This window comes from Hippopotamus amphibius, chromosome 16 (assembly GCF_030028045.1).
Source record: "Hippopotamus amphibius kiboko isolate mHipAmp2 chromosome 16, mHipAmp2.hap2, whole genome shotgun sequence".
In the NCBI taxonomy this organism is placed as follows: Eukaryota; Metazoa; Chordata; class Mammalia; order Artiodactyla; family Hippopotamidae; genus Hippopotamus; species Hippopotamus amphibius.
In genome coordinates, this window is record NC_080201.1 from 47,725,264 (window position 1) to 47,746,839 (window position 21,576).

The 21,576-nt window shown below is 39.5% G+C and overlaps 1 protein-coding gene across 1 annotated transcript in view; it reads left to right on the forward strand.

Annotated features, from left to right (window-relative positions):
• LOC130838801 (zinc finger protein 461-like) overlaps positions 1-21,576 on the forward strand; it is a 38,968-nt gene that overhangs the window by 300 nt on the left and 17,092 nt on the right. The window contains exons 2-3 of the mRNA XM_057712390.1: positions 11,907-12,084; positions 15,641-15,737. Coding sequence (XP_057568373.1) covers positions 15,729-15,737 — 9 coding nt within the window. The 5' untranslated portion in view covers positions 11,907-12,084; positions 15,641-15,728. The remainder of the gene's footprint in view (positions 1-11,906; positions 12,085-15,640; positions 15,738-21,576) is intronic.

Sequence of the window (21,576 nt, forward strand, 5' to 3'; positions counted from 1 at the left end):
AGCATGGCCTGAGCAGCCTTTGTCAGCGCACGCCCACCTCCAGTGCCCAGACTCCCGTGCTTAACATAAAAGTGGGTATCAGTGGAGTGAGTGTTGCCCGCCTAGGGGCCAATATTGGGTTCTGTCTTTTCCTAGGATCAGTATCCTTGTATCGCTGCTTTCTCTTTTCTTCCACTTTATAACCAGGACACCAGCTGCAGAGAAATGGTCACCAAAAGGGGAGTCAGATATTTGACTGGTGGGATAAAGGTTATATACAAGCAAGAAAGCACAAACCTGTTTTTGGAATGAGTTTTAGAGTTGGGAGTGTCCCTTCCTAGTGTCTTACGAAGACTTGGGGAGAGCCTAGGAGTAGGATTCCTTCCTCCTTCCTTGGGAGCTGAGGTCAAGTTCCATGTTTCAGAACTACATCATGCCGAAAGCTGTCTCCCTAGGAAACTTCCTGTGAACATAGAGAAAGTTTCAGCCCTGGATATTAATGACCCTGGCCTTTCCCTTTGATACTAAGAAGGGTTAGCAGTACTCCTATCTCCCCGTTACTTCCATCTGAGTATGTGTGTGGTAGATGATTTGAGCTTGTGTGGTGCTGAAGAATTCCAGTTTAGCCAGTCTGTGCCCCAAGAAGAGTCTGGTGTCTCATGAGTCCTTACTCCTCTCGTCTTCACCCTTCCCCTGCAGTGCAATGCTCTGAGAGAAGAGCCCTTAAAAAGGAAAACATTACATAGCACGTGAAAATGAAGCTCAAAGTCAGGGATTGTGTTGTTGTTGTTCTCTTTGTTTTTGTTTTTCAGAAAAGGCAAGTGATTGCTCTCCTCCTGAAATGTTAGGTTACTGTTAGGCGGGGACTTGTACTTTAAGTGACCTCATGAGACTTTAAAGATAAAGCCTTAGGAGGTCTTGCAGCTTTTGCTCTTCCTGTCTTCCTGCTTTGAGACCACCATGTACTAAAGGCTAAGACTAGCTTCCTTCCTGAAGACAAAGATCACTTGGAGACAGTGGCCAACCTAACAGTTAGCAACAACTGCCAGGTGTTTCAGTGAGACCATTTTGGTCCATCCAACCCTCACCAAGCCACCAGCTGGCTGCTATCACATGAGTGAGACCAGCAGAAGCACCACTCAGCCAAGCCAAGCCCAAATTGCCAACCTCCAGAATGATGAGCTAATTAATGTTGTTTCAAGCCACAAACTTTTGGGGATGGTTACATAGCAATAGATAACTGAAACTGCTGTTTATATTTCTAGACATTTTCTATCACCCTATATTGATATAATTGTATTGGTTAACCTGTTTTGTTAAGTGATTTCTCTACCAATACTAATATATCTTGAAAATATTCCACATCCTAAAGTTTTTCTACAACTTTGCATTTGTCTGTCTAAATGTCCTATTACATGGTTATTTTATAATTTGCTTAACCAGTAACTTTACTGAGCAACTCCCTCTTCTTCCTGTCCAACTCCCATGTCTTCACCAACTTTACATTCCCTTTCAGGACCTTAAGGGGAACATGGGTTCTTGTCATTTCAGCGGTATGTAGACTCAGGAATGTGGCATTGACTTCTGCTGATTGGAGTATAGATGACTCGACTCACTCAAGAATTTATTCAAGGGTGTGATATAGGACCAATGTGCATTTATTTAACTAATAAGCTGGGTCTCCCTGATTACAAAATCTCTTTTCCATTTTCCAATTCAGAATCTGCATTCTGGAGGCATCTTAACTTTCATCACTGTGACTCACTGGGGAATGTCACTCTTTAGGGTGCTCAGCTATTTGAAGGATTGGTCTAAGATTCCTAGAGGTAGAAATGAGCAGTGTTATTTCAAAACTATCATCATTCTACTCCTTCGGATTACTTTTTCAATTCCTTCCCTGCCTGATGACCAAGGGAGTGGTCTGAATTAACCACATCAGGCCTAAGTCCCATTTCTTCTCTTATGTGCATGTTTTATTATTAATTAATTAATTTCCAAGGTAGATGTGATTTCCTTATTACAGCAGTGTCTAATGGAGGATTGGCCAGCAACAGATCTGAGCCTAGGTGAGTGAGGAGTAAGAGGAATTCATTGTGTATAAAATCTTAGGAGTCAAGATTTAGGACCTTTAATGTAGTATTTGAATCACTCCTTTGAAAGGATTCATGTCTATGGAGAAAGTTCAGACCTCTTAAGCCAGAATTCAAACCACTATGACACTACACTTCATGTATCATATTCATATCTCCTATTATTTCTTTTGTTCTCAAAGAGGGAGAGATTAGCTCTATTATTTTTTCTGATTATAGAATTAGAAGATTCTTAATTCAGAAATTTAGAGAATACAGAAAAGCTTAATGTAAAGCTCACCTAGGAACAGCTTCTTTGAACGTTTTGTTCCAAATCATTTCACCTATTTCTCTGTGAATTAACACATGGTTATAGGCTTATAGGATTTTTATAGCTTGGTGATTTGTTTTATAAGCCTGTACAACCACCATTTGATAAACTTTTCAACATCCCAGAAGGCTCCCTTCATGTCTCTTCCTAATTAATATACCTCAAAGTTAACATTATTTTGACCTCTGTAACAGTAGATTCATTTTGTCTGATTTGGAACTTTATATAAATGGAATCATACAGTATATACAGTATGTGTCTGGCCTCTTTTATTCAACATATTATCTATAAGAGTTGTTCATGTTGTATACAGCAATAGTTTGTAATTTAATGTTGTTATATTGTCTAAATGTATCATAATTTCTTTATCCATTCTCCTGTTGGGATATTTGGGTTGTTTCCCAGCTTTTGGCTATTATGAGTAAAGCTGCTATGAACGTTCTTACATTAGTCTTTTGGTATACATTTTAATTCACTTCTATGTGTTATGGTACTCAAAAATAGAATTGCTAGGTTAGAAAGTACACATGTATTTAGCTTCAATAGATATTGCAAAATAGTGTTTGAAAGTGGTTCTTCCATTTTACATTCCCACCTCCAATGTATGAGAATTGTAGTTGATCCACATTATTGGCATAATCCTTGTCAGCCTTATTTTAGCCATTCCAGTGGGTGTGTACATTTGGATTTAATTGGCATTCCCCTTATGACTAATGATGCTGCAAACAGCAATTCCTATGGACAGTGTAATAATTCCATTATTCATAGAGCTGGGAATGACCAAAATTGAACTAAGTGAAGTTTCACAATAAAAAGTAAGTGCATAGCTTACCATGTAACACAGAACTCCACTCTTGGCCACTTATTCCAGAGAAATGAAAACCTGGGTTTACACAAATACCTGTACACGAATGTTCATAGCAGCTTTATTTGTAATAACCAAAAACTGGAAATGACCCAAATGTCCTTCAATAGGTAAGTGGCTAAACAAACTATGGCATATCTATACCATAGAAAAACACTAGCAATAAAAAGGAATGACCCTGGAAGCAACCTAAATGCCCATCAACAGATGAATGGATAAAGAAGATGTGGCACATATATACAATGGAATATTACTCAGCCATAAAAAGGAATGAAATGGAGCTATATGTAATGAGGTGGATAGACCTAGAGACTGTCATACAGAGTGAAGTAAACCAGAAAGAGAAAAACAAATACTGTATGCTAACTCGTATATATGGAATCTAAAAAAAAAAAAAAAAGGTACTGATGAACCCAGTGACAGGGCAAGAATAAGGATGCAGATGTAACGAATGGACTGGAGGACATGGGGTTGGGGGGGCGGGGGGCAAAGGGGAAGCTGGGACAAAGTGAGAGAGTAGCATAGACATATATACACTACCAACTGTAAAACAGATAGCTAGTGGGAAGTTGCTATATAACAAAGGGAGATCAACTCGACGATGGGTGATGCCTTAGAGGGCCAGGACAGGGAGGATACGAGGGAGTAGCGGGAGGGAGGGGATATGGGATATATGTATAAATACAGCTGATTCACTTTGGTGTACCTCAAAAGCTGGTACAAAAGTGTAAAGCAATTATATTCCAATAAAGAGCTTAAAAAAAAAAAGGAATGACCCATTAAAATACACAACTTGGATGGATCTCAAGGAAATTATGCTGAGTGGAAAAGAGCCAAACAGTATGATTCCATTTATAAAACATTCTTAAAATGAAAAAATATATATATGTCCATGTTGTAATCTCTGGGACTTTATTTGGGAAAAGGGTCTTTGTAGATATAATTAAGTTAAGGATCTTGAAATGAGAAGTTCATCCTGGATTGTCTGGGTGGACCCTAATCCTTTGACAAGTATCCTTGTAAGAGACAGAGATTTGACAGAGGAAATGATAGCATTGTGACCACAGAGGCAGAAATTGGAATGATGGGGCTACAGTTCAAAGGATATCTTCTACCAGAAGGTGGAAAAGGCAAAGAACAGATTCCCACCTAGACTTTAGGGAGTCTGGCCCTGCTGACACCTAGATTTTGGACTTCTGGCCCTAGAACTATAAGAGAGAATAAATATCTATTGTTTTAAGCTACCCAGTTTGTGAGAATTTGTTAACAGCAGCCATAGCAAACTAACAGGAGATTAGGCAGTCTCATATGTTGATGGCACAGCCATTTGATGGGAAATTTGGCCGTTATGTATAAAAATTATCTATACATTTATTTATCATCCAAATTTAGGAATTTACTCTGAAGGTATGCCTTCATCTTTTCAAAAATACAGCCATTACAATGGGTGCTCTAGACCTTTGCCTCTTGGTATGGAAAAATGTTCACTAGTATTAGGTAAGGAAGGTAGGTTTCAGAACAGCAAAATTTAGCCAATTCTATTTTTGAAAGGAAAGTCTATGTATAGAAGGAGAGTGAAGAGATTTATAATAAAACGTTCACAGTGGGCAATCAGGGCTTTAGAATTCTGTTTTCTGGATTTTAATGCTTAGTATATATTTCTTTTATAATCATAAATTCTATAAGGCTAATCCGTCTCTCTTTGAAACCAGAAGGAATTACAGAAGGAGCTATGGACACAGTGACACGTGGGGATGATGGTAACATGTCTTTGGGAACTCAGGCTAGAGGGACCTCAGTTCTCTCCACCGGCCTCTGAGAAGGCTTCTCAAACAACATTTTAAAATTCTGATTCTTCACACCAGCTGAGCTTTTACCTGCAATGGCTTCCCTCTTTCTGGATGGTTTACTCACTGCTTTCTCTACCATTCAGGGCTCTCTCCTTTATTCCAATGAGGAAATCACATCTGGCATAGAGATATAAAGTGCAATATATAGGAAAAGAAGTGGGACTTGGGTCTGCAGTGGTGATGTCAATCGAGGAAGAGAAGGGCCAGAGGAAGATAAAGTCACCTTAGGTGTCAAGAAAATGAAGCCTCAGTAAAAACAAAATGCAGTTATTTCTTTCCAGTTTTACAAATGTCAAATCAGTTCTTCGAAGGCTCTCCAGAGATTTATAATGAAGGAAAATACTTCCAGCAGGCAGATTATAAATAGAGAGGGAAGATATTCTAAACTGGCAAAACCAGACTCCAGCATCACATCCTTGTGGTTACATCCTTCTGAGCAGAGTTCAGGTACTTACTTTCCACCTAGGAGAACGTAATGGACATCTTCAGAAGCGACAGTTCTGCAAATGACAAAAATACTCCAACTCTAGAAAGCCTAGTCCTATATGACCCTGGGAGGAAAGGGAGGGTGGGCCAGACACAAGAGCTAGTCAGCATATAGAAGGAATTTCTCTGGCATGGTATTCTCTTTCTCCAGCAAGATTATACTAGTTTAATACCTTCCTCACAATGAGATATGAAGTGGTCATTAAAAATTAAGTTGTAGAATAACCAAAAAATATAGACAAATGCAAAATATACTGATAGTGGCTAAAGCAGGTTACTACACAATATGTACAACTATTCCATTTATCAAAATGTACATATATCTCATTACAGAGAATATGTCAGACATCAACAATAAAAGAAAAATATCTGGATTTATACCTCTAAATGTTAACATTGGTGATTTCTAGGCTGTGATGCTAATTTTAAGTATACTTCCACGAACTTATATAAATTTAAACTTAAGTATACTTCCTATTTCCTTTACAAGAACCACATATTGATTTTAGAATATATACTTTAAGGAATTTTATTAAAGGGAAGTTCTTCAAAAATAGGTGAAAAAAACCTCCCTGTTGTAAGTCTTTAGGTTAGATTTACAGCTCAGCATATTCTAAACACAGTTGCATGCGAATGATTTATGCTTCCTTCCAACAAACTTGGTTTCTAAGCATGCCTATGAGTGTTCTGCTTAGAGAAGAAGCGCTAAGAGGCTTAAAGCTTGGTCTTGCTGCTTTGTTTTTTGTTTTCTTGATGGGGGATTTATTTCACTTCTGAAATATTAGCCATAATTCCCTGAATCTTGCAAGAAAATCACCTTGCTCCATTAGTTTCCCTTTGGACCTAACATCAAGAGATTCAAACTATAAACTTGACTAGAAAAAATTCATTTACACCCAGAATTCGTGTGAATTCACAATAATTAGGACATGGAAGCAGGAAACAGAGCAGAAGATATAGAGTTGGAAAATGGCAGAATCTAGTAGTTAAATAAAGACAGAGGACTTGGGAATTTACATTCTAATTCTGTCTCTCAGGAACCCTGTGACATTTCACAAGTTAGCTCTTGGTCCTCACTTGCCTTATCAGTTTATGGGAATGGGAAGGATACCTCTCTCACAGGGTTCTCATGAGGGTTAAATGAGACAATATATGTAAAATACTTAGACTAGTGTATTAGTCAGGGTTCTTCAGAGAAACTGAACGAACAAGTTGTGTGTGTATGTGCACACACATGCGTGTGTTTGTGTGTGGAGAGAGGGCGAGAGGGAGGGAGAGGGAGATTCAGAGAGATTTTAAGGAACTGGCTCATGAGATTGTGAGAAAAAGATTTTAAGGAATCAGCTCATGAGATTGTGGAGGATTATTAAATCCAAAATTCGCAGGCCAGGCCAGCAGGTTGAACACCCAGGGAACAGTTGCGTTTCAAGTTCTGCCGAGACCAGCTCGGCGACTCGAGGTGAGTGACGGGTGCCGCAAGCTTGAAGAAGACACACACAGACTGAAGAGAAAAGTGGGACCGGGGGGGCTCAAGACCTCTGGGATCAAGAGCCCTGCTGACTCATCCCAGGTTGCTTTTATTGAGTTGGTGGGCTAACATTCTCAGGTTACACTCATAAACAATCAAGGGCCTCACATGACTGAGGCAATTATCTTTGTTTACTTCCTGGGTCCGAGTTGAGCAGGTGTGGATTTGAGCTGGGGGTGGAGAGCAAAACAGCCCTGGGGGCAGGAGACCTCTCTCAGATATTGGGGGTCTGTGCCCCACCCCTGTTGGCCCCTCTGCGACTGTGCCTGTCTTAGGTTGTTCCTCCTCTGAGGAATCTTACCCGTCTTTGGCTAACCAGTCATCCTCCAGGGCCAAACAGGGTGATATAAGGAAGGCTCTATGCACCACCCGTGTTGGCCCCTCTGCGGCTGTGCCTGTCTTAGGTTGTTCCTCCTCTGAGGAATCTTACCCGTCTTTGGCTAACCAGCCGTCCTTCAGGGCCAAACAGGGTGATATTAGTCTCCACGCCCCGCACCCTCAGTTCCTCCACTGCTCAAGCAGGACATTCTGAATCCCATCGCTCGGCCCACATACTTTAACATTTTCAAGGTTTCAGAAAGGTTCCCGAATGTCTTCCCACAAAGTTCGAAAGCTCTTTGCTGGCAGAGTTCCTTCTTGCTCTGGAAGAGGTCAGTCTTTGTTCTGTTGAGACCTTTAATTAATTGGATGAGGCCCACCCACATTATGGAGGGTAATCTGCTCTATTCAGAGTCCACTGATTTAAATGTTAATCTCAACTGAAAAACATCTTCACAGAAACAACCAGAATGATGTTTGACCAAATATCTGGGCATCATGGCCCAGCCAAATTGCTGCATGAAATTAGCCAACGTAAATCTGCCCCTTGTCAACCTGGCACTTATATACATCTCCTTAAGCCCTACTTAATCTCTGAATAAAGACAATAATAAGGTCATACTTCCACCTAATATCATACAAATATCCTGCATATAACCGAAAAACACACTAATCCTCTGCCCAGAAGAGGCTGAAAAGTGATATTTACTCTCCTCCTTAAGATCGCATAACTTAAATATTATGATGTAAAGTTAATAATACTTAAATATAGTGATTAGAAGTCAATACATCGGGCTTCCTAGGTGGCGCAGTGGTTGAGAATCCACCTGCCAATGCAGGGGACACGGGTTCGATCCCTGCTCCAGGAGGATCCCACATGCCGCGGAGCAACTAAGCCCGTGTGCCACAACTACTGAGCCTGTGCTTTAGAGCCCATGAGCCACAACTATTGAGCCCATGTGCTGCAACTACTGAAGCCCACGTGCCTAGAGCCCGTGCTCCCCAACAAGAGAAGCCACGGCAATGAGGAGCCCGTGCACCACAACAAAGAGTAGCCCCCACTCACCGCAACTAAAAAAAAAAAAGGAAAGCCCGCGCACAGGAAAAAAGACCCAACACAGCCAATAAAATAAATAAATTAATTAATTAAAAAAAAAGTCAATACCTCTTAAGTTACATGATAAAGGGATAAAAAAGGGAAGAAAACAAAGGTATTAACTATATACATGTACACAAATACAACAAAATAAGGAAGAAATGCTGATGACAATTACAGCCCTCATTTCTGAAACTGATCACACAGCTGTAGTTGGCATTTATAACTGCCTTCTTCCCCTACCCATTCCGTATTCCCTTTGTCCTCAGCAAGCATCTCAGCCTGTCATGTTTCTTTACTTGGTGGAGTGACCCAAATATTCTTGAAGAATGTGGCCCATCAGTCATCCTGCCTGAATAGTGTTGTAGTTTTCCATTCCCTTTAATCACAGGGCATGTTAATACTAAGAGATACCAGAAGGGCTCTCCTGTACTCGAGACATACTTTTCCTTACCTCCCTTGTGGAGTAGCAGTCCAACTTTCTCTTGGTAGTCAAGATAAACCACTCCAGCAAAATCAGTAACTCCCTTCTTTGCCTGTTGATTCAGAGGGTTAAGGAGCCCAAAATGGCTGGGTAGCAGTCTTAACTTCCAGTTCAATGGAATCATTGTGTCTCCTAGTAGAAGCATTCCTCCATTTGGAACTAAGACCTCTGGGCAGCAGAGCACAGGTTGTGGGGACAGGAAGCAAAAATTTTACTATTGGGTTACTAGGGGTAATAATGAGTGGTATCACTCCCATTTCTTGATTCCTGGCCTTGTATGAATACTGGCCATGGGAAAAATAGCACCAGATATTAGACAATGATCCAGACTATATTACAGCCTTCAGGAGAACCTTGCCTCAACCCTGCAAGATACTGCCACCTAGCTGGCATTGTAACTGAGTCTTCAAAGGGTCATTCCATTGTTCTATCAAGGCAGCTGCTTCAGGATGGTGGGAGCATGGTAAGAGCGGTCAATTCCATGGGGATGGGACCACTGCTGCACTTCATTTGTTGTGACATGAGTTTCCTGATCAGAAGCAATGCTGTGTGGAATACCATGACAGTGGATAAGGCATTCTGCAAGTCCACAGATGGTAGTTTTGGTAGAAGCAGTATGTGTAATAAAGGCAAACCTGTATCCAGAGTGTCTGTTCCACTAAGAACAAAATGCTGCTCCTTCCATGATGGGAGCAGTCCAGTGTGATCAACCTGCCACCAGGGAATGGTGCCATATTGGGGACTCAGTGTTGGTCTCTGCTGCTGATAGATTAGGCAGTGGCTATATCCAGGTCAGCCTTGGTGAATGGAAGACCATGTTGCTGCACCCATGCATAACCTCCATCACTGCCACCATGGCCACTTTGTTCATGAGCCCATTGGGTGATGATGGGTGGCTGAGGAAAGAAACTGGTATCCACAAAATGGGTCATCGTATCCACTTTATTAAAATCTTCCTCTGTTGAGGTTAGTCTTTGGTGAGCATTCACATGGGACACAAATATCTTCATTTTTACCCATTCAGAGAGATCCATACCTCTTTTTTTTTAAATATTTATTTATTTGGCTATGTTGGGTCTCAGTTGCGGCCCGCGGGATCTTCGTTGCAGCATGCGGGATCTTTCATTGTGGCACACGGGCGCTTCGATGTAGCACACGGGCTTCTCTCTAATTGTGGCATGTGGGCTCCAGAGCGCGTTGGCTCAGTAGTTGTGGCGTGCGGGATTAGTTGCCCCGTGATATGTGGGATCTTAGTTCCCCAACCAGGGATTGAACCCACATCCCCTGCACTGGAAGGTGGATTCTTAACCACTGGACCATCAGGGAAGTCCCAAGGTCCATACCTCTTTTCCAGACTTCCTTGTAACCAACTTTCCAGTCATGTTCCTTCCAAGGCCCTGACCATACAGCTAAACCATTGGCCACAGCCCATGAATCAATATATAACTTCACATCTGGCCATTTCTCCTTCCAAGAAAAATAAACAACCAGGTACACTGCTTGAAGTTCTGCCCAATAGGAGGATTACATGTGCTATCAGGGTGTGCTTGGCCTGATCAACATACCACTTTCATTTGATGATGGAGTGCTGCTGTGCGCACCCAACTTAATGGTTTGGTGGGTCAGATTACAACTGGTTCATGATGGGCAACTCACACTGCGTGCTCACTTGGTGGCCCATGGTTAAGTGTTCAGTCTCTTCTAAGGCCCAATAGCAGGTTAAAAGCTGTTTCTCAAAAGGAGAGTAGTTAACTGCAGAGGATGGCAGGGCTTTGATTCAAAATCCTAAGGCCCTATGCTGTGATTCACCAATAGGGGCCTGCCAAAGGCCCCAGACAGCATCCCTGTATGCTCCTGATACCTCAGGCACCATTGGGTCTGCTGGGCCATATGGCAAGTGGCAAAGCAGCTCATATGGTAGTCTGGGCTTGTTGCAGACTACCATGAGCGTTCTCTTGTTCTGGGCCCTACTCAAAACTAGCAACTTCTCAGATCACTCAGTAAAGGGATGAAAGTCACACACCCAAATGAGGAATATGTTACCTCCAAAATCAAGAGGCTTCCTAGGTTTTGTGCCTCTTTTTTAGTTGTGGGAGGGGCCAGATTCAACAACTTATCCTTCCCCTTAGAAGGGATATCTGACATGCCTCACACCACTGGGTCCCTAGGAATTTCACTGAGGTAGAAGATCCCTGAGTTTTTGTTGGATTTTTTTCCCACTCTCTGACACACAAATGTCTTACCAATAAGTCTAGAGTGGTTGTCATTTCTTGTTCACTAGGTCCAATCAGCACATTGTCATCAATGAAATGGATCTGCGTGACATCTTGTGGAAGGAAAAGGTAATCAAGATCCCTAGGAACTTGTCCCTTATGACATAGGGCTGGAGAGTTGATATAGCCCTGAGGTAGAACACTGGAGATGTATTGCTGGCCTTGCCAGCTGAAAGCAGACTGCTTCTAGCTGTCTTTATTAACAGGGATAGAGAGAGAAAAAAAATTGCCATATCAATAATTGCCTACCAGGTACCAGGGAATATGCTAATTTGCTCAAGAAATGAAACCACATTTGATACAGCAGCTGCAATTGGAGTCACTGCCTGGTCAAGCTTATAATCCATTGTCATTCTCCAGTATCCATCTGTCTTCTGCACAGACCAAATAGGCAAGCTGAATATGGATGTGGTGGGAATCACCACCCTTGCATCTTTCAAGTCCTTAATGGTGGCCCTAATCTCTGCAATGCAGTTTCTTTTGGTGTACTATTTTTCTGGGTAGAGGCAGTTCTAGTAGCTTCCACCTGTCCTTTCCCACCATAATAGCCCTTACTCAGCAGGGCAGAGAACGAATGTCTGGATTCTTACAGTTGCTGAGTATGTCTATCCCAATTATCCATTCCAGAACTTGGCGGAAAAAACACAGGATGGGTTCAGGGCCCACTGTGAGATGGACTTGAGCTACAACTTCATTGATCACCTGACTTCCATAAGCCCCTACTCTGACTGGTGGACGACAAAGATGTTTTGGTTCTCCTGAAATTAGTGTCAGTTCAGAGCCAGTGTCCAGTAATCCCTGAAAGGTCTGATTGTTTCCTTTTCCTCAACATACAGTTATCCTGGTAAAGGCTATAGGTTCCTTTGGGAAAGCTTAGTGGAAAAATTAACAGCATACATTTTTGGCAGTGTAGCAGGGTCTCTCATTTAAGGGGTTCTAAGTCTGTATACTGGGTCAAGTCTGGAAATTGAGGGGCCACGACTGTCTCTTTTTATTATTCAAGTTAGATTTTTGTTCTCTTAACCTAGAACTCTTCCACTTATACAGATCAAGTTAAGAATGTAGTAGACTTCCCATCTATTTCACTTCTACCAAAGAATATCAACCATACTCCCAGTTACTACATAATAGAAAATTTTTAAAAATCTTTCATGCTCATTTTGCATTCTTCATCACAATAAATTATTTCATATTTTTAAAATCATGTTTTAATTTTTCTTAGATTTAAAAGAATTTCCTTTGGAAATTTAATGTTCAAGTAAAGGTGATGCTTCAGGAAGCTAAACCATTATTATCTTTTTAGAGGTGAGGTTTAGAGTAGATATCACCTCATACGCAATCTCACACACTCAAAATATTGCAGTCTCTCATAGTCACTAAATTCAGATCACAACCACATACACTATCTTCCATCCAGATTTTAACTTGCATAAGTTGCATTCTAACACACACCCCAAAATACATTTATCAAATCTCTCACATGACCTTCCACTCAATCATACTCAGTTAAACTCAGAGTCACAACAGTTATAATCACCAGCTCCTTCACTGTCACAATTCATCCAGAGATTTGGGTACAGTCACAAACCACCTTCACATATGTCATGTATTTCACTCGACACCCTCTCCCAGTGATAGGCTCAAGTGCAAACCATCTCACATACATGACAGAGAATCAGACACAGAAAGACAACCACGTGTTCTCACAGACACTCTGTTTCCTCACACTGAAGAGATGGAGTTTCTGGCCTCTCAGCAAGGTTAAAAATCTTTACCATAGGTTTGTGCTTTATAGCAAATAATCTGTATTAGTTTCCACTCCTCTGGATTAATTCCAGCCTCTCACACACACTTAGACACACAATGTCAACTCACACTCCCCCCCCCCCACCCCACACACATACGGCTCAGGACGAGCTCACCTGCCCCAGGTCTCTGTGATTCATCCACTGGGTCCCTCTTAGTTCCAACAGACCAGCTTCCTCCCTTCTCCGGTGAAATTCACCTGTGGACACGCCAAACCCTCACCGCAGTCATAGGTGGACCCAGCAAAAAGAGCCTTACGCCAAATGTTACGAGGTCACTGCCAGTACAGTCGTGCCACCCGCAAGCACGTGTAGTCAATCACACGGTCTCAAACCACCACTCACAGGTAAGTCACATTACATTATGCCACCTCACAATCACTGCGCATGGCCGAGCTCACTGCTTGAACCTACACGAGTATGTAGCACATTCACTGTCACATACAAATTTCCTCACGCATGACACCCTCATAGTCGGTGGCACATAATCATCTCCCTCTCCATCAGACGCACCCTCGCACACGTGCCTACTCACAGAAAATACATCTCTTATTGCAACCGCACAGAAGAGGCTGGATCTCTCGGCACTAGGCAACAATTAAGCCATCTGCCCGCGAGCGTCCACGTTGAGAAGGTGGAGACAGCCACCATATCAGGCCTGAAATCCGTCCTTTGAGAAATCTGAGTTTCTGAATTCAGACCCAAAACTCGAGTCTAAGCCACGCAAACTGGGCGGTTGTGGCATCACGCCGAGCCCGAGTGAAACAGCGCAGGTGCGGCCGGAAGTCTGGCGGAAGACCTACCTTGTTAGCTTCCCGGGCTCTTTCCTCTTGGACTGAGTTTCCCAGAGGACACAGCTCTCGAAAGCGACTTCCGGTCAGAAAGTCTGTTGGATGGTCGGATGCAGAGGCAGTTGAGGGCATTCCGTGTAGAGTAGGCAAGGCTAGGCGTGCGGCCTCGCATGGGATTTCAATCAGAACTTGGACGAGAGCTCCTCCTGAGGATGCTGAAGGTGAGGAATCCTGTAGCCCCAGGACCGGGCAAAAGGAGTGTCTGGAGCGTTAGGCCTCTTAGTGTGGGAGCAGCCCTAGGGAGCATAGATTAGGCTATGAGTGCGTGACGGAAATTCGTCTCCGTGCTAAGGGTATTTGGCAGTTTGTTGTGACGGCAACTGGATTCGTGCTTTTGCGACCATGTAATTTTGTGCATGGCCCTATGTGTAAATGGAGTTTGTGTTTGTGATAATGATTGCGGGAGACTATTTGTGTAAGCCCCATTTACTTACATAAAAGAAAAACGCATTTACACAAAGCTTTAAACCTCAGGCTCACCGTAATCGAGCAGTTAGGAAGACATTCCAGTAGTCACCAGTAGATTCATACACGTCATAAAGCCAAAATTACACCCCCGCCATGTTTATCACACAACGTCAAAGTAACTTATATAGTTAAAAAAGAAGAGAAACAAACAACAAAAAACTAACCTTATGCCAACTTAGTCCGTGTCCTCAACAGTTATATGAAGAGCTCACACACATCACCAAGAATCAGAGAAACACAGTCTCCATGGTCACAGACAGCGTCTACTCCACATCACACTCAACGTCACACAAAGTTGAAGCTTCAAGAAAAATCTAGTATCTCAAATTTTCTCTACCTCACTGCTTCTGCCATTCCCCTTAGAAACACCTGTAATTGGAGGAAAGAATGGCACTGTTGCACAACCAAAAACAGTGTCTAAGATGATTAGTGCTGCATCTTACCTGAAATGTTCATGTTAACCTTCAAAATTCCTTTGTTATATTACTTCATTTAAAGTAAAAGTTATCTGCAATTCTTCAACTACTCTAAACGTTTCATTGCAAATGCTTTCACCCTCCTTATGTACATACTCATATGCTTATGTTAGAGTATTTTTTCCCAAAGATTAGAACGCAATACACATTGTTTTGTAATTCCTTGTTAAAAGATATGTAGGTCTTTTTTTCTGTGTTTAGGAATAAATTTCAGAAGATTTCCCAGGTTGTGGTTTTTTAATTCTCACCAGTACTACTAACTAAAGACTCAAGTATTTATTTTGCTCTAGAAATTTTTGATGCTTTAGTGTCTATTTTTGAAATTTCTATTACACAGGAAGGTTAAATATAACAAAAGATCTGTTAGATCTTTTGAGTCATTTCCCTGACCTTTTCACTTTGTCCATTTCCTTTTCTTTTTCTTCTTAATTCGGTGAGAATCTGGTCAGGATAGGTCTGAGCAGGCCAGTTGGGTCGATTTTATCATAGTGTTGGGACCTGGTCTGCCTCTCTAAGTCCCTCCTGCTAAAGAGCCTGGGCGCAGTCTTTCTTGAATCTATAGCTGGATTCCTTCTTTGCTTTGAGTAAGGTTGGGATATTTGTCCAGCTTCTCTCTGATCTTTTATGTATGTGTGTATGGGGTCTGGGAGTAGGACACATGAAATGGGGGAAATGTCATTCTAAATTAGCACATTGTAAGCTCAGAGGCAAGATCATCTCATGTCTTTTTTGTTTTTGTTTTTTAAACCCCTCTCATTCAGCAACACTTTCTTTGGACTGTGAATTTCTTCTAAAGTGGAACCAAGAAGGCGACTAATAAGTACGTCGAATTCTTTAAAAAAAAAAGCCATGGCCCATGTAAGTTGTTGTTTTCTTGTTCCTCACTGAACTCCTTTTTTTTTCTATAGGTCATATGAATATTTGCATTCTTTATCCTGATATTGTTACCTAACTGAATATCATATACTAACTTGCCAGTGAGTGAGTAAGTGATGGTGCCAAAAATTTAGGATCTTCCTTTTTTGCTCTAACCAGTTTATATACTCATTCACTTAATTATTACTTATTTCCCATACGCTCAGTCTTCTTCCAGAATAAGGAGAGAACAGAAATAGTATCCTTTTAAGGGAAATATTGATGTTTCTCTTGTCAGAACTTTGGTTTGATGAAGTGATTTAACAAATATTTATTGAATACCTACTATGTGATAGGCACTCTGCTAGGTAACTAGGAATAAATCAGTGGGGGGAAAAATCAGACATACAAATCTTTCCTTATGGAACTTGACTTGTAATGAAAGAGACAGTAAATAATCAACTTATATAGTATAAGACTTAAGACACAAATATATATACCAACATATGTATGTGTGTATGTATATATATATGTGTATGTGTATACACACAAACACACACACACACAGTCAGCTCTCCATATTGGTGGGTTCTACGTCTATAGATTCAACCAACTGTAGGTTGAAAATATTTAGGAAAAAAAATTCAAGAAAGTTCCACAAAGCAAAACTTGAATTTGCTGCATTTTAGCAACTATTTACATATTTACATTATATTAGGTATTATAAGTAATTCAGAGATGAGTTAAAGTATGTGGGAGAATGTGTGGAGGTTATATGCAAATACTACTCCATTTTACATGAGGGACTTGAACATCTGCAGATTTTGGTACCTGTGGGGGTCCTGGAGCCAGTCCCCTGTGGATACCAAGGGATGACTATATATATATGTAATGAACAAGATAATTGTATGGTAAAACTAAGCTGAAAGAGCAGATATATGTCTTATCAATCAATAACTGTATATGAGCTTTAACATGTCTATTAAGAGAAAAATGCTTTCAGATTGAGTCACTCAGCTCTCTGCATCAGATACTTAAGTGATTAAGTGATTCAGAAAGTTTAATAAAAGAAATGAGAAATTATACCAGGCAAATGGAAACTAAAGGAAAACATACTAAAATTCAGGCCATATCACATCATTAAACATGGCAAAGAAGGACACTACATAATTCTAAGGTGTAAGTTTCAAAGGGAAGATAAAATAGCTATGAATTACCTACATATAAAATGTTACAGCAGCAACTTTCCTAAAACAAATAGAAGAGCAGATAGAAGAAGAAATAGATACTTGCCAGCAGTAGGGGACTAATTAACCCTTTTAGTCAAAGTCAAGCCAAGTGGACAAAATTTAGTAAGGATATTGAAGTGCTAAATCACATGCTCTATCAGATCTATCTTATTGATATATATTAAATCCTAATAATAATGAATATACATTTTTTAAGTGTCCATGGACCATTCAGAAAAAAATGACAAAATATTAGGCTGTAGTAAAGTCCAAAAGGTACAAATGGTGAACAGTATTCTCTGAACACAGTGAAATACAACTAGAATTTAATTACAAAATCAGAAAAATTAAGTTGTTCTTACCAGCAGTTTATAAAATCTGTCTTAGTAACTGCTGGGTCAAAGAAGAAATATAGTCTAAAAGTGAAAAATTTCTAGTATCAGTTGTACCTCTGCGTGTTGGAACCCTTGGAATTTAGTTAAAGCAGGACTCTGAAAAGTCATAGATTTAAATGCTTCTAAAAAAAATAATGAAAATATGTAAGTTAAAAATAAGAAAGAAAATCCAGTTAAAAACCTGGAAGGAATTTACAAAGATAAAAATTATATATATTAGAAAACAGGAAAAATTATAACTAATAAGGTAAATCAATAAGATAAATCACTAACCTTTGAATTGAATGAAAAGGGAGAAAGCACAAATATACAAAATGAAAAGGGGAAAATCCACAGAAACAAAGGGAATTGAAAAGACTCTTGAAAAAAATACTTTATTTGATTCTTTGCAAATACATTTTATTTATTCACATATATACCATTTTTAATTGCTCTGTCTTTTTGAGATCTGAATTTCTGTTTGATATCACTTCTTTTTGGCCTGAAGACATTTCCTTAGCATTTCCTATAGTTTATATCTTCTGGTGACATAGGCTCTCAGCTTTCTTTATGTGAAAATGTCTTTATTCCTTGTTTATTTATAGAAGAAGTCAGGACATGCATCTTCCTCCTCTATTTTCTGGAAGAGTTTTTTTTGTTTTTTTGTTTTTATAGAACTAGTATTATTTCTTCCTTAATTGTCTGATAGAATTCACCAGCAAAAAGCATCTGTGATAGGCAGAATAATAACCCCCCAAAGAAAAAACTGTCTACATGCTAATCCTAGAACCTGTGAATATGTAACTTTACATGGGAAAAGAAATTTTGAAAATATGATTAAATTAATGCTTTTGAGATGGGGAGATTATCTTGGGTTATCTGAAGATGCATGGTCAAATGAGGATGTGAGTATGGAATATGCATACTTCTGTTAAAAAATGCAACATTACTGGCTTTGAAGATGGAGGAGGGGGGGCCATAAGCCAAGAAATGTAAGTAGCATCTAGAAGCTAGAAAAGACAAGGAAATGGACTCTTCCCTAGAGCTGCCAGAAAGGTGCACAGCCCCACCAACCCCTTGATTTAGTCTATTAAAACCCTTGTGGGACTTCTAATCAACAGATAATAAATTTGTTGTTTTAAGCTACTACATTTGTGGTGATTTGTGCCACAGCAGTAGAAAACTAATACAATTTCTGAGTTTAGAGTTTTCTTCATGGGGAGACTTTAATTTCTTTAATAGATAAAGGTTTTTTTTTTTTCTTGAATTAGTTTAGTAATTTGTACTTTCAACGCACAAATTATTTCAACTTAGATATCAAATTTATTGGCATAAAGTTGTTCATAATATTCCCTTATTGTCATTTTAATGCCTGTCAGATATACAGTAATGCACCCTTTTAAATTCCTGATATTGATAATTTATGTCTTCTGTTCTTGATCAGTATATAGCAGCTTATCAATTTTATTGGTCTTTTCCAAGAACCAGCTTTTAGTTTTATTGGTTTTTCTCTCTAGTTTGCCCTTGCTATTTCACTGATTACTGCTCTTATTTATTCTTTCCTTCATTCTGTATATTTTAGATTTAATTTTCTCTTAAAATTCCCTTTCTTCTTTCACCCATGGGTTATTTAGAGGAGTGCTCTTTAACTTCCAAATATTTGGGGACTTTTTCAGATCTTTCTGATAGTTGACTTTTAATTTGATTCTGTGGTGGTCAAGGAAAGTACTCTGTAATTTCTGTCCTTTTAAATTTATTGAGATTTGTCTTATGGCCCCAAATGTGGACAATTTGGTGAATGCTCCATGTGCAGTTTGAAAAAAGGGGTATTATACTGTTTATTGGGTAGAGTGTTTATCAGTTAGGTCAAGTTGTTTGTAATGGTGATCAACTCTTCTATATCTTTACTGGTTTTTTTTTTTTTTTGTCACTTGGTCTGTCAGTTATTCAGAGGACCATTGAAACTTCCAGATACAACCATGGATCTGTCTGTTACAGTTCTGTCAGTTTTTGCTTTATGGTGTTTTGAAGTTGTGCTATTAGGTGCATGCACATTTAGGACTGTTATATCCTCTTGACAAAATGAGCCCTTGATCATGAAATGTTCCTTTTGGTAATATTCTTTGCCTTGAATTCTGTTCTCTTTATTAACATAGCTGCTTAAGCTTTCTTTTACCTTTTTTTTTTCATGGCATATCTTTTTTCCATCCTTTTAACCTATTTTAAGTGTATCTTATATAACAGCATATACTTTGGTTCTACTCTTTTACCCAGTCTGACAGTCGCTGCCTTCAAGTATCTAGACAGGGGTTAGCAAACTATGGAATGCTAGCCAAATCCAGCCCACAACCTGTTTTTGTATGGCCCTCAACCTAAAAGTGGGTTTATATTTCAAAGGGGTTATAAATAAGTAAAGAAAAAAGAATATGTTGTAGGGACTGTATGTGACCCACAGAGCCTAAAATATTTACTATCTGATCCTATTCAGAAAAATTTTGCTGACCTTTAGATGGATCATGTAAATTGAATGTAATGATTAGGTTTTACATCTTATCTATTCTTTCTTCCTTTTTTTTTTTTTTTCCTGTTTTCTGGCCTTCTCTTGGACTAATCTTGTATTTATCTCCATTGTAGGATTATTAGCTGTACTGTTTTTTGTTTGTTTGTTTGTTTTTGTGTTTACTGTTTTAGGGGTTGTTCTAAGGTTTCCAATGTGGTTTAAAAACAAAAAAATCTTATTAGATCTTCCAGTAATTTTACACAACTTCATCCATAACACAAAAATCTTAAAACTGGATATTTCCATTTCCCCTTCCCATTTTTTTTTACTACTGTTGTCATATATTTTATTTCTAAATATTTTTAAATCACACATGCTTTTTTTTTTCCTTTTTTCTTTCTTTCTTCCTTTTTTTGGGGGGGTGCCATGCCTTGCGGGATCTTAGTTCCCTGACTAGTGATTGAACCTGGGCCACGGCAGTGAAAGCCCAGAATCCTAATCACCAGGCCACCAGGGAACTCTCAGCTTTTTTTTTTTTCTTTAAAATTGTCAGTTATGTTTTAAAGAAATTATAAGATGAAAACAATATCTTATTTACCTCCAAATGTATCATTTCTGGCACTTTTCACTTCTCTGGGGATAGAAGTTTATACCCACTATAAATTTTTTCCACCTACAAAACTTCATTTAACATTTTTTGTAGCGCAGGTTTGTGTCTCTCAAAAAAACTGGGCTTCCCTGGTGGCGCAGTGGTTAAGAATCCTCCTGCCAATGCAGGGGACACGGGTTCGAGCCCTGGTCCGGGAAGATCCCACAAGCCGAGGAGCAACTAAGCCCATGTGCCGCAACTACGGAAGCCCCTGCGCCTAGAGCCTGTGCTCTGCAACAAGAGAAGCCACTGCAATGAGAAGCCTGCATGACAACGAAGAGTAGCCCCCCGCTCTCCACAGCTAGAGAAAGCCCATGCACAGCAACGAAGACCCAACCCAGCCAATAAATAAATAAATTTTAAAAAAACCAATAGAAACAAAAATAAAACTCCAAGCTTTATTTCACCTTCATTTTGAAGGATTTTAGTTAGAAATAGAATTATAGCTTGACAGCTTTCTTTCAGCATTTTTTTTCTTCCAGTTTTATTGAGAAATAACTGACATGCAGCACTGTGTAAGTTTAAGGTGTACAGCATAATGATTTGACTTACATACATCATGAAAGGATTATCGCAATAAAGTTAGTGAAATCCTTCATCTCATGTAGACACAAAAATGAAATAGAAAAATTTTTTTTTCTTGTGGGAACTCTTAGGATTTACTCTCTTAACTTTTATATAACATTCAGCAGTGTTAATTATATTTATCATGTTGTACATTACATCATTAGTACTTATTTATCTTATAACTGGAAGTTTGTACCTTGTAACCATCTTTATCCAATCCCGCTCCCTACCCCTGCCTCTGTTAACTGCAAATCTTATCTCTTTCTCTATGAATTTGTTTCTTTGTTTTTGAAGTATAACTGACCTATAACACTATGTTAGTTCCTGTTATATAACATAGTGACTTGGTATTTTTATACATTTCAAAATGATCACAGTGATAAGTCTAGTTACATATGTCACCATAGAAAAGATATTATGTAGTTAATATGTAATATTGTTACATATTACATAGTTAATACCTACTCTGTTTCCCACACTGTACATAGCAATCTTTCTTCCTCCATCTCTCTTTCATTAGTTT